The following is a 14368-nucleotide window of genomic DNA, read 5'->3' as shown; positions in this document are numbered from 1 at the left end:
TGTAACTCGATCACACAAAAAGTCAGATGTTCTCAAGAGAGACCAAAACTGGACCAATGACAGTGGGACTAATGTGATTTTAAAGTATCATCTAGTTCTCCAATTCTATGCTATTCCAAAGGCTGGAGCCATGCTGCTGTATGACACTGCCCTCAGCACAGCCTTGAATCTCTGCAACGCAGGGTATTACAGCTCTATACTTCTCAATCCCAAACCTATTTGACCTTTTTCATCTACTTATGCCAAAATGTGCAAGAGGTCTCTGAAAGGCAGGTTACAGCTGTCTACCACACTGAGTAGCCTGAAGAAGAAACAAGGGTTTACCTTCTTTATGTAGCTATAAACAACTTAAGTGTGAGAGACAGTGCAAGGCTTTGACATTAACCAAAGGTTTTCTCCAATCTTTCGCTTTAAACTTGAAGAGCTAAGGCTGAACATTGTCTCTTTCCAACCTTAGCAGCATCTTGTTTTCCCAATATTCTTGCTGCTGTTTCAGTTCCAACTCTATTCACATTTTCTCCAACACATCTCTGCAGATTCTGTCCTCAGTATACTCTTATTCTCTAAGAAATGAATTCACACATGGATTTCTTACAATATGTTAAATAACACAGCTGTAATATTTGAAAGGATAAAACCTGTTTCATGACTTACTCTATCACACAATCTTTCACAATAATTCTTCTAGTGAAAAAATACTTTACAAAAATTACTTTTACAAACAGTCCTATCAACTACTTAGATAAAAGGTTTAAAAGATATTTGTTATTCTCAACACACTGCATAAGCCCCAAGGAACTTGCAGTCATCACTCCTTCCTCTCACTTTGTTTAATGCTTCTGCAGAGATTTAGCTGAGGACCTTATTCCAAAATACAGATATTTACCACCACCACCACCACCAGGAGAGGGCTGATGCATTGCACTTTCTGAATCAGGGAAGGACATCACTATGATGATGCAGAGATAATATACAAAACCACTACCGTAATTTATTATAGGCCATTATTATCATGACCGTAACTATATATTATGCTAAGTAAACATATTCTCGTTCTATGTGCATGGATTTGAATATTCTCTTCCCCAAATAAAACGCAAAAATAAAAGTAACAGAATCATATTCCAATCTGAACTTGTTAAAGCTACTAACAATAGGACAGTTCAGGGGATTGAAGACATATCAATAGTCTTCTGCCAAAGAGAAATAATACACAAGGTCATTATTTGTTCTTTAAAGTAAATTTCTAGATTCTTTACCCACGCCTTCTCCAAAATGCAAACCAGTCATAATGCAATCAGAATATTAATTCTCAGAAATACATTTATGTTTTGATGTGCGCTTTCAAAATACAAATTTTTGTTTAAAAACTCAGGCCATGTAGCATCACTAATATAAAATTTGACATGAGCTTTCAAAGTATAAACGTAACTGAAATGCAGACTTAGAAGCAAAATGGTTCCTTATTCCCTGCTTAACATGAGTATATGCTACAAATAATACTTTACATTCAGAGGACACATCATCTTCACTCAAACTATACAGTTAAAGAAATCTGCTTATAGAAAAATATACTTTAAAATAATACAAAATACAAAAATATATCTAAAACCTCAGCACTGTATAGCAACTTGTTTACCTGACCCTGAATGCAACGTATGGAGCAGAAACTGAAGAAACCCAGCAAACATAGCAGCATCAGCAAGGGAATGGTTAAAAAAGCACAACTGGCATCTAGTAGGTTGCCGAATTCCAGCCTGTAATTGTAGCAAAACTGAAATGCAAGCAAAAATCCACTTCAGTGTGAAGGAGACGATAGAAAAGAAGTCCTTAAGGTCCTTGCGTCCTGATTCCAAGCCAAATTATTCTGCAGCGTCAAGCATTCAACACCGGTGACACCAAACAGGGCTCTTGTCATCAAAACAAATCTCTGCAGTGTAGTGCAAGCATCGATTACTGCATTAGTTTGTACACGCTTGCTGCAATGGGAAGGAGTTTCAGTGTCTAGAAGGAGTTAATGATTTCAGGAATCCAGAATTAACAATCCTTAGAAAAGAAGATGGGCAAAAAAAGCTCCTTCCTCTCCAGATAGAACAAGAAAGAAGTTTCTTAGTGCTTTAAAGCCAGCAGTAGACCCAGGCTCAGGCATCCAAGTAATCTATACTACTGCTGCAGTTTTTATTTATATTCAGCAGTGGTGCACTGAACAAGTTTTAATGAACTGCATAAATGAAGCAATTGTGAAAGGAAATGCAGCTCTTAAGCTATGTAAAACTTCCCAAGCTGTAGATTTACTTCTAGCACAGTGGCCCTTTGAAAAATTCATCATTTTTTCAAATGAATTAGATGATTTAATACTTTTCTTACATAACAGAGGTGTGCATGGAATTGTAATTAAATATAAGAAAAATATATTCTAAATTAAAAATATGGAAATAACATTTCACATTCCAAATTACATACTCAAGATAAAAGAAAACCTTCCCCAGCATATTTGGGGTGATGATTAATGAATTACGAGTAATCACATTTGCTAAAGAATTTAATCTAATTTAATCATATCCACACCATAAAATGGCAAAACTATTTCCTTGGCAGAGACAGTCCTCTAAAAATATACTATTCTCTGCAGCATATCTAGATACTGCAGGACTTCAGAAACACACACAAAAAAAAAATAAAAGCCTCCTTGGTTACTAAAATGTGAGACAGTAAAGCAACAAAAGGAAGCTTATAAGGGATAAGATTAATAATTAAGCTAACGAGATCTTACAGTTCTTTCACCTTTATATAGATCTATTAATAATAATGAAAATACAGCTTTAATCAAGTTGTTTCCCTGTACTTCTGGATCACATGATCAAAATATTGGTGCTGAACACTGATTTCACCTGTCAGTCTGACAACCCTGGCCACTGTTGAGTTTCAGGTTCCCCAGCAGCATAGTATTAGCAGAATGACAACATGACTGTCTACATCTTTTTTTTTCACTGATGTGTCCTTGTTAGGAGATACTTCTTTGGAGGATGATGGCCAGGCTTCATATACTCCAAGAGACAGTGATCATCTGGACATATACTGACAAGGGAACACATACCCAGCTTTATCCTGAAGCTGGAGAACATGCCTTGCAAAAGAGACAAGAGACAAGAGCAAGACAAGTGCCCAGTGCTTCCACAGCACATCCATTATCCCACTGACTCTTCTGTGCTCGACCTTGAAGGACGTCCTCCTGTTTTGCCAGAGCTGGTGTTGAGGGCTATGCTTCATTTTCAGAACATAACTCACCTGGATCTTGAATGCTCACCTGTCTTGCAGCACATACTATACAAGGCCAGGGATTTTGCCACAACCCAGCTCAGCAGGTATTTAATTATTCACTACAACCTCAGAACTTCTGAACTAGTCTGCACTATATGGGGCTTGTTTTCTGTATTTTCCTGCTCCCAGCATTCACATGGAATGCTGTGTTTGTGGAGAAACTAATAGTCTTCACTCAAATGTATTTAGACAGCTTATTTTTGCCTCACAGTGTTGTTGAACCTCTCACTGTCCTCCATTCCCCTTCACAGTAGATACATGCAACCTTTGTCTGCTCTTCTGTCCCCACATTGGGCAGTCCTCAACACCAATTTTACTCACTGCTCCCTAGCCATAAGACCTGTCAAAGCCCTGCCTAACTATCTTTGTCTAACAGCTTCAGCTTTAAAAGTTAGAAGTGTCTGCAAGTATATGCTGAATATGCAAGTATATGCTGAAAAACCGGGGAAGAGAGGAGCAAAAGAAGAGCATTGTGAGGTAAGAAAGGGCATTTTGCAGAAAAGGACAGTGCCACCAACTGTGTACTGCACATCCCTAAGGGTGCTTTTCATTCCTCCCAGCCCCTGTCAAATAGAGTGTTCTGGTTGCCCAAAAGGCCCATCTGACAGTTTGAGACTCAGATGCTGACAGTTCATTTATTTACTTTTACATCCATTAATAGTAGCAAGGCAGTACAAACCTAACTGAAAATCTGGTTACCTTTCTGTTGTGCTAATAAAAATACATAATTAAGTATAGCACACTTTCAACCTTTGCTTTGGACAACATTACCCGTGGAATCTCAGGAGGTTTTTACTGCCACTATCCTCTGAGGCACGCTACACTCTGCATCTAACACTTAGATTTTAACCATCATATTTTAGCTTCTTCCTAATGTTCCTGTTAATAGTCATTCTAGATCTTAATTCATGTATGAGATTCCTTCATTTATAAAATTTTCTAAGGCCATTAGAAAAGAATGAAATTGAAAAATGATCACAGAGATATCCAAACCTTCAGGTTGTCAAGTTTTAAAAGGTCAAATTCCAAACATTAAATGTGCTATTCAATTTAATGTCTGGATGAAAATGCAGCTTTCCTCTAAAAGGAAAGGTTCACAACACTTTTTTTTTAAAGAAGAAAGCCACAGAATGGTCCTAAGCTTAATTCAGAAGCATAGAAAGAGCAATTCCATGAAAAAAAAAATAAATCCATGCTTTCAGCTGGAATTTAATTTAGGAAGTGAGAGAAACAACAGAAAAGACCTCAAAGCCAAGTTACAATGGAGAATTGATTGTAACACAATTGCAGGAATCTGAGATGGAATATTAGGTGTTGTATGCGATTTGTTGCACTGTAGCCCTGTCTGATCCACCTTGAAAGGTCCTGGCTAATGTGGAAGATTCACAGTGACTGGATAAAGCAAATGCCACATCTCCCTTCAAGAAGGGCAAGAAAAAGGACCTGAGAAACTACAAACTTGGAAGGCTAATCTGAGTCCCTAGGAATGTTACGGAACAAATCCTTCTGGAAGGCAACCCTGAGGACATGAAGGCCAAGAAGCTGAATGGGAACCATCAGCATAGCTTTACCGATGGGAAATCATGCAGAAAAGGGGAGAGAAGCAGATATTGTTTAATGCAACTGCAGCAAGGCTCTCAACCAAGTCTTTCACAATATCCTTGTATCCAAATCAGAGAGATATGGATTGATTGGTGAATTATGAGATGGGTGGAAAACTGACAAAACCACTTGACTCAAGTGATAGTCAAAGGACTGAAATTCATTTAGCGGTGAAATGTCAAATATGCAAAAAAGTATTGAAACAAAGATTTATGGAGAGGAATCAAGGCTTTCCTTTGCTAAGCTAGGAGCACGCCAGACCACAGGATGCACTCCTGGGATCATAGAAAACTTGGATGGAGCTTTTAGCTATGCAGTAGAGAAAACATACTTGCTTCTAATAGGCTGAAGTGCAGAGTTTAGCTGACACTGGGTTAATTAAAACACTTCTGTTCTCTGTACACTGACACAGCAAAATTGCATCTTCTCTTCAGTAAAGTATTGCCCATTGAAGAAGACTGAGTATTTTCCAGATTCTTTGGCAAAAGAGTTACAAACTTTGCAAGGATAACTGTCAGCCATTTAACATTTACATAAGAAAAGCTTTTTTATATAAATATATATATTTGCATATAAATATACAAACACTTATATCCACACATACGAAGTGATTTTCTTTTCAACAGATTGACATAGTTTGGCCTGTCATTTCTCATAACATCTGAGCAAAAACAGAGATTAAGAACTGAGATGACTACAGTGAAAAAGACACACTAAAAGGAATGTCTGCCCTCAAACATCCATCAAACTTGTCAGAGCTCATCAATGTTCCGTTCCATTCAGACATGAGCATATTCTGTTTATACTGTTGGCCAGCTGGCAAAAGCAGAAATGATGTAGTCGCATCAACAGAGGGATATACTGGCACTAACAAGTTTGGCCTTCTATTTAACCTGGGCTAAATCAGTGTCATGCTGTCATTACTCCACAGCTTCTAGTTCAAACCTTGATCCAAGCCAATCAATTCAAAGTAGAAGTGAAGTAACCTGATATCTCTCTGAAAAACACATTCTAAACACACACATCAGGAGCAGGCTATGGTGTGCCTTCCACTGGCATCCCAGACAAGCAGCATTCCACGCTGTTCCTAAAGGTCCTTTAGGAGAGTTTTACAGAACATCGCCTGCCATTTTGCAGCAGACTGGAAGACACAAGAGCACTGCTGCATGACCAAATGAGAGAAACCCCTTCAGGCACGCAGGTATGCAACGTCCAGGAAAGAAACATCCTGCTATCTACTGCTCCTGCATCCAGCATTTCTGAGTTCCACTGCCAATTCTTTAGTACTGCGCTACTAACAAAATTCTGTTTTCCCCCATCCTCTATCTGCATAGACACGATTTAGTTTCCAGTTTCTCCTGCAAATCTGATTCCTTCTAGATCCTCTAATTTTAAAAATTTCAGATTTAAACCTAGATATTGAGAAGCAGTACCATAAATACTGAACATTTCAAAAGGTCAAACTGTTAAATAGCATTTTCTATTACTTTAAACATGTTATATAGCATCCAAACAATAACAAACAAAACAAACAAAAAAGCCACCCAAAACCCCCACCCATCTAAATGCAGGGTTTAATGGTGACCATGTTTTTTGTTTAAGTATTGCCAGAAAATTCATTCCTAATCCTTATAATAATTTTCTAGGTCAAAGTAAGATTAGATCCACAATAGCACAGATAAGTGATGTCTGGCAACAGGCCTTAAGTTAATATCATTATCTGTTGTCCTAGTTGGGATTTCTTGTTCTGGTTTGGATATTTTAAAGAAAAAGTTTTGTCAAAATGTAAATGGTACATTTGTTTATTAAAGAATCCCATCAAACAAACCTCCTCACTGGCAAAAATTAATGACTTACAAAGTACTGTGGCTTGTAGGAATAGCTACTTCATACGACTTGCTTGATGGTGAGATTTAAAACTGATTAACAGAAACAGATAAATCAACTTTTTGTATAACTGATTTCTGTGGAAAAGAGTCCACAGCAGCACAACTGGATTTATCCCTAAGCATTCAGTTCCAATTCCCATTTCCAGAAGGTTGTTTTGGCCTCCCGCATACAGTCTCAGCTTAAAGATGATGACAACTCCATTACTAGCAAATCCATAACAACTACCCTATGCGCATAAAAAAATTTGGATGTAAGGAAATGTGCTTTGGGTAAGTAGGAAGAAAACATATGACTTTATCAAAAGTATCAGCAAGATTTCTTAAGCACAAATACAGTCATCCGTTAATGTGTATCTCTAAGCTTTCAAAAATGTTGGAAATCTGGCTCGTGATTCTCAAAACCAGTGCTGTTTTCTTGCTATGTTTACTTTTTTTTCTGAGGATAAGACTCAACTCACGTAATGAATGACTGCTTCCATAGAACTGTATTGGTGTAATTTCCATATCCAGAATACATTCCAGACACTATCTCCACTGAAGTTACAGGACAATGCAAATCTGCCTTCAGGAAAATGCACACAGAGGTAAGTTCTGAAGAAGGCTTTTAAATTACCAGTTCGAGTAGGAAGGTGTGCCTGCACTTCCAATTCTTTATTTGTTAAGAAAGAAATTGTCTTGCATAAAGAGTGTGATTGATAAAAGTTAGATTTGACTGCTCCATCTAGTGGCTCATTAGGCATCATTTTAATCATAAAGAATATGTTTCCTAATGGGTTAAAAAGAGCCATTGTGGTGTTTGCTTCTTCTCTGAACAACACAGCAAAATAAATTCTTAGCACCTAGCTCTTTTCATAGCATAACATGAAAATAATAGCAAAAAATGGAATAAAATTTCATGAAAGTTTAACATAGGTGCATAAAAAGAGGTAAATATGTTTACATTTTTAATTATTAGCTTATGCTATTTAGTTAATAAACTTTAACAACAATGGCAAAGTTTTAAAAATTGTTCCTTTGAATTTACAGTTGAAGTTATTTGATTCAGTTGGCATTTCCAGCGAAAAAATAACTTACATTTTCAGTAAAAGAGCCAAATGAATAGCAAGCCTACCATTAAAACATATACACTGACTCTTACCTATAAGCAGTAAATTTCAAAGCTCAGGTCTGAGTCAGAAAATGACTTTTACTCTGTGAGGGACAATTCTGAAACAAATTTATAGCACCACTGATTTTTAGAGGGAGAAAGAATCGTGTGCCCTCCAGTCTAAGCAAGGCTGTTCCATGGCAATTCTAAAAAATATTGAGAATTTAAATCCTTCAGAAAAGTGGCATAAGAACATGACCAAGTTGCTTTAAATAGAACATTTTTAGAATAACTAATTAAAATGGAAGCTCGAATTGCAGAGGAAAAAATAACCAAACTGAGGACTAGGTTTCAAAAACTAGAAATTTAAATTCTAGAAAATAATGTATACAATTATATCATAAAATATTGCCCTGGGTTCAGCAGTAGCAGCCATGTTTCTCCTTCATGGTAGCTGGTGCAGTGCTGTGTTTTGACTTCCAGCCTGGGAACAGTGCTGGTGATACCGATGTTTTCGGTTGTTGCTAAGTGATGTTTACCCTGACCAAGGACTTTGTGAGGCTCATGCTCTGCCAGGGAGGAGGGGAAGCTGTGAGGAAGCAGAGACGGGCACCTGACCCAGGCTAGCCAAAGAGGTATTCCATACCACAGCATGTCAGCATGTCATGCCCAGGGAGGTAACTGGGAGTTACCCAGAAGGACACAGGCTTCTGGGTCAGACTCGTTTCTTGGCCAGTGGTATTGTATTCTCTTCCCCAGGGAGAGCCTGGGGGGGGGGGGGGGGCCTTGATTGCTCTCAGCCCGGCACCACTCACTGGGAGCGAGTAAACAAGCTGTCTGGCTAGGGTTTAAACCACAACAAATATGTGGGTTAAAACCAGATAAATGTGTGATGTACTTCATTTCTCCTTGATACATGTCTGAAAACATTTTGTCTTAAATTACAAATATCAATGAGAGGTAGCCAAGGAAACTGCTTATTTCTCCATCACACACACTTCCCACAGCTAACACCATAGGTATATTAAGGTAGCACCCTATCTGCAATCAAAACCTCTATGTAATGAAAGATAAATGTATGATTCGATTCATTATAGACATTCATTTAGAATTGCAAAATAATCCCACAATACCTGCGGCTCAAGTGAAGTGTACAAAACACATTAAGTTCAGCACCTTTTAAAATCTATTGTTCCAATAACAGCCCACCTTCCTTTCGAGAGCATTACTTGGATTTGGGAAGTTTAGATGAGTCACACTGCTCTTGCACATTTCTCAATTTGCCCAGTGGACCAAGTTAGACATGGTCCAATTTGCATATTAGGTACATCAAAGCCACAGGTCACAAAGTAAAGAATGCTGATATTTGCTTATCTAAAATAGAAAAGGTTGAGTTTACAGACAGGAAGAAAATGTGAAAAGAAAATATTCTACATAAAATGTTTTAGTAGAAGTTGCTCCATGGCTGCAAAGAAAATGTAATAAAATCTTTAGTACAGAGGGTCTAAAAAAATATTGCTGTAGGTATGCATTTTCCTGAGTAGCCTCATAGTATTTCTGAGACCTATGTTCTCTTAAAGAATAGCTCTAAGGTTGAAATTGTTTAACAATCAGACAGCCCTTCAAGTACAATTTTTGCAGTCAGTCAAGGGAACGTGCTGAGGAACTCATGCATGAGAGAGAGAGATATTTTAAGAAGCCAAACATGTACAAATGCAGAGACTTCAAGTGTTGGGCATCTCAAAAAGTAGTTAATACGACTGTTAACATTTAGAGCAGTTGGGTGTCTGCAGTGGGAGGCAGTGACCTTATTAAAAGTTAGGCTAGCAGCATGAAAATTCTAACCGTTTACTACATGCACCTACCTACCAATAAATAATCACTTTTACATATTGCGCTTTGTATATCCTGCTTGCAGACTTTTTCTCACAGCGAACTTATCCAGAAAATACAAAAACATCTCTCAAACTGAAAATAACAGTATAAAACTCTGCCTTGTCCTTATGTGTCTTCAGTTTGAGATGGTGGCAGTAACTAATGAAAAATAAGTAAACAATCCAGTGGCTGAAAAAGGCTGTGAGGTGTGGACATCTGGTCTTTTTAGATGAAAGAAATAGTTTCACAATGTCTCTAAGAGGGTGGCAGTAAACATGCACGAATCAATTTGTTACCTGATAGGAAAAGCAAGCAGGCAAACATATGGGCAATTTAGCTGATTAACAGCAAATTAATAGGTAGAGAGAACAGGAACCTAGGCTCAATTGAATCCCGTGTGGTAGTAATGCACGGTTAGCCACAAGAGAATGCAAGCTTGCCAGAGGACACTTGAAAGTAATCTGGAATTCTACTGTATACTGATAAATGGAAGAAAAAGGTACCCAATAATATGTCCTTGCATAAATAAGCATACAATTTTATTATCATAAAGGCAAGTTGGAGTATCAGTCATGGACTGAAATCTCACCAATCTCACTGCACAAGGACAAAATGAAACCCCACTGAATTTGCAATTTAAATGCAAGGCAAGAAAACGGGAAAAGAAAGGTGTCAAAAAAGGATAAGCTACAATCTGAAGTACTGTGGATTTAGCCCCAGATTTCTGCACCTTGGCCCAGAGCCTGCCACAGGAACAACAGTATTTTTATCTTAGAGCAACTCCAGTTAAGGCTATGAAGAAATCAATTTTTATTTCCAGAAATCCTCAATTTCAACTAAGAAATTATGATCATGATTATTCTTAACTTTCCTTTTCTGTCCTTAGAATTGACATGCTTTCTGTCAGCAAGCTTCAACCTCCCTAACAGTAACTTAACCCTCAGGCTTAGAAAGAAGCACTCAAACTCTTTCCCCCTCCAGCTTCTTCTTTCTCATTTAAACCTCAGTTCCTCTCCCTGCCTTTTTTGTTGTTGTTCTTGTTTTTTCTCTCTTTCTTTTCTAGGCTATTGAACACCAATCCATCTCACCTTTCCACATATATCATATTTTATAGACCTTGGTCAATCTCACCAAAGACTGCAAACTCCCTCCAGCATGTTCACAACTAGAGAAAGGGCTCTGCTATGACATCCCTATTTATATGGTTATGGATCTCAGTGAAGTGTTGCACTTCTTGGCAACAGTATAACTTTTTTCCCACTAATGCTCAGCTTATTTCATTTGCATATGCATGTATGTACTCTGCATAATTCCATATACACAAAACAGATTTCTTACTGCCTTAGCTAATTTAACAAGCACTTATTTACAGCTCCGTAAGGGCTGCAAATAATTTCATCTACTCAAAAGCACTGAATATTGATAGCACTGAATAATGTAAGCACTGACCAAAATTCTGAAGCTAGAGCCATTTTAGATTATACTTTCATTAAAATCTGAATCCGATGTAGATCTAAATTATGGCACAAAGACTAGAAGATAAACTGGAACTAATTTCTAAGAATTAACAATCTTCCTAGCAAGGGTATTTTGTTTTACACTGTTAAAGCTCAGCCACATTTTAAACAAATTCAGCTCTTCTGAAAACTCCATGCCCAACTCTTCATGAGAACAGATGTTAAAATATGCTAGCAGATGTTACAGTACAACTTGACTTGCCTACATGCTAGATTTGAAATACCTCCGTGAAAAACTTTAGCTAAAAACATTTAAAACCAGCTTCCTTTTCTCTATAGACTTTTCTGGATGTTTTCCTTTGGTCCATTTATACACCCTATTGCACACGTGTGGTTTCTCTCTCAGCCCACAAGCTACCTTCTTTACCAACAATGCTACAGCACTTGGAAGAAATCACTGGGGCAGAGATTTAATTTATGCTCTTCCCTCCCCTTTTACACACACAGTCCCCCAAGCACCAGCACCCAAAGTGGTGCTCAAAACACCAGAGGAGGATGGAGTAAGGGGTCAGATCCTCTCCTCCTGGAGCTGAGCCAGCACCAACACATTTGTCTGCAAACCACAGCATCGCTTTTTCCTTCGGACTTCCAGGTTCTCTCCTTCTGGTTACAACCCCTCTGTCTCACACCTGTGCATACACTAAGATCCCAACAAGATCCCTGACCATAACACTTTCTAACCAGAAGGGTAATGTCATCAGAGTGAAGTGAAATTGGATTGCCCTGTTCCTCCCAGTACCATAAGAAAGGAATTAAAAATGAAACAATCACATCTTCACTGAAAGGATCTGGAATGTCAGCTCAGGAGGTTTATTTCAAACGGTTCCAACTCTATCACGCTCTTCTGACTCCCAACTGAATCCATTAGTGAGTATGCAAAAGTGATTTTTACTGAGCTTTTTACCATTTTGCTGACAATATACAAGTACTAGGCATATTTTCAAGCTTAAATGGTGTGAACAAAATGAACATTTGGCGAAATATGACCAATGAGTATGCAGAATGTAAAACCTTCACCACATCTATTTACAAAAAAAAGCACATGAGCAGCTTTCAGTACTTCCTCATACTGTCCCAATTTTCAACACTATTTTATCTTCCCCTTTCAAAGATGGCATGATAGAAGCCTAGAATACCTCTCATACCTATAATGGGATAAAAGAAGCTAAGTACAACCTTGTCCGAACACAAATCTACTAGTTCTACACAAAGTCTTGGTTTTAAACTTGAAAGAAAATATCTGTTTTCCTCAAACTTTCTCCAAACCTGATTTTCATTCTTCATTGAATGGCAGTAGGCAGAAGCTGTTCTCAGATTTAAAATGAGGTCTGGATTTCATTTGTAATAGGCTGGTTTATGTTGTTCTACCAAGTCTTTGAAGCAAGTATGAATGCAATTTATGCCTTCTAAGAGGACTCATGTTCCCTTGCCAAGAGAGTGTTGCCACTGGAAAACTCAGCCCATTTAATGTTCAACTATAATGCATTTCAGAATAAGGAATCCTACAGCCTATATTAATAATAGGATTAAAACTGTGATCAGCAATCGGTAACAGTAACCTGTGAAGGGTATAGATTGTTTGGGCTTTTTTGTTTTTTTTTTTAAGAAATTTGAGAGGACCTTTTTGGACATCACTAAACAGTTCTTTCTCTAGATTTAAGCCAGCATGAAAACAACTCAACATAAATCTTTAGGTTCTCCACCAAAGAGGCAAATCTCAGTAGACTACGGAAGATATTTATTTGTTAGAAAGAAAGTATCTCCAGTGTTTTGGAATTATTTTGTTAATAATTCTGGCAAAATATGTATTAAATGGTTACAGCAAATAGCAGGTGATGGATGTACTAGCTCTTCCTCAAAAGCAGAGTCAGCTAGAGCAGATTTCTCAGGGCGTTCCCCCAAGCGTCTCCACAGTTGATGAGGTTTTGAGCATCTCCAAGGATGAAGACTGTACAACATCTCTGTGTGATATGTTCCAATGTTTGACAGTCAAAAAAAGCACGGATATTTATGTCTAAGTACAATCTGGATGAAGATTTCAGGGTCATTATTACCATCCCTCCTTAAAAATGAGCAGAAAACAAGCTTACATATTTCGAATGGACAAGTTCATGCTCAGAAAGTTAAAACAAGCAGCTATTCAGATGGGATAGGAGAGAAATGCTGTCTCTTTTTCTATATATACCTAGAGCTTTAGGGGATGTCAGGAGACCACATCAGATAAAGACAGACAGGTTAGCATATATGAATCAAAGACGTCAGGAAACAGTGCCAGGAACTAAAAGGCAAGGCAGACAAACCATTGGCATTTTGAGTATGAACACCAGTAGAAAACTTTCAAGTTACAAACACAGATAATTAAACTAAAGAGCTAAAAGCTACTTTCAAAGACACAAAAAGCCTTCAGCTCACTGTAATGTCACTTAAAGATAAATTAGGGCTATAAGACAGTTGGTAGGCTTTACAACAGTCTTTTCAGATGATGCTTATTTTATCTGTTCACCATTCATGAATTTGATTAACTTCTTCACCCAGAAGAAAGGCTTTGTTTCAAAGCACACAGTGTGCTATACTTATTCCTTACTGCTAAGTGTTACCATCAACAGATGAAGACAAACTGAAATAACAGACTTTAAACATACTTGTAAGCTTGGGAGCCAATTCATCTAGACACCACATTAGGCAATTCTCATTTCTTTCCTATATAACACTCCCCTTGCCCCATATCCTGTCCTTGTTAGCAAGGAACTCTGGCAGATCCTTGATATTATTATTAAATGTAGTAAAATTTTGCATATTTTAAGACTAAGGTGTCAGTAAGATTATGATGCTTTATAATGGTCTCCTCACATTGTTACAGAACTTACTTGCCATTTCAACTCATACACAGAAAATTATTGGGCATACAGACAAAAGGATGAAGCAGTGACTAAAGGAGCACCAATATCAGTGAGAGAATAAACTACAAGCCTTTAATTCTGTCAATTCTAGGTGAAAGAGGGAAGAGAATGAGAAAGAAACTCTTCAGCTGATGCTACCTGTAACCACCTCATCTAAGAATGTAAAAGGAAACATTG

The 14368-nt window shown here is 37.7% G+C and overlaps 1 protein-coding gene across 24 annotated transcripts in view; it reads right to left on the bottom strand.

Annotated features, from left to right (window-relative positions):
• Window positions 1-14368, bottom strand: part of RIMS1 (regulating synaptic membrane exocytosis 1) — a 298011-nt gene that overhangs the window by 137425 nt on the left and 146218 nt on the right. Inside the window, exon 1 of one of the 24 annotated variants that reach the window (XM_062608190.1) lies at window positions 1640-1998. The exons of the other annotated variants lie outside the window; for them this stretch is intronic. Within the exon in view, the coding sequence (XP_062464174.1) occupies window positions 1640-1691 (52 nt within the window). The 5' untranslated portion in view covers window positions 1692-1998. Of the gene's footprint in view, window positions 1-1639; window positions 1999-14368 lie in introns of those variants that run through there. 24 annotated transcript variants of the gene reach the window in all.

This window comes from Pezoporus occidentalis, unplaced genomic scaffold (genome assembly GCF_034315485.1).
Source record: "Pezoporus occidentalis ecotype Australia unplaced genomic scaffold, CSIRO_AGI_Poc_V1 ctg13, whole genome shotgun sequence".
NCBI classification, from domain to species: domain Eukaryota; kingdom Metazoa; phylum Chordata; class Aves; order Psittaciformes; family Psittacidae; genus Pezoporus; species Pezoporus occidentalis.
Note: the sequence above shows the minus strand (reverse complement) of the source record. Positions and strands in the feature narration are given on the sequence as shown.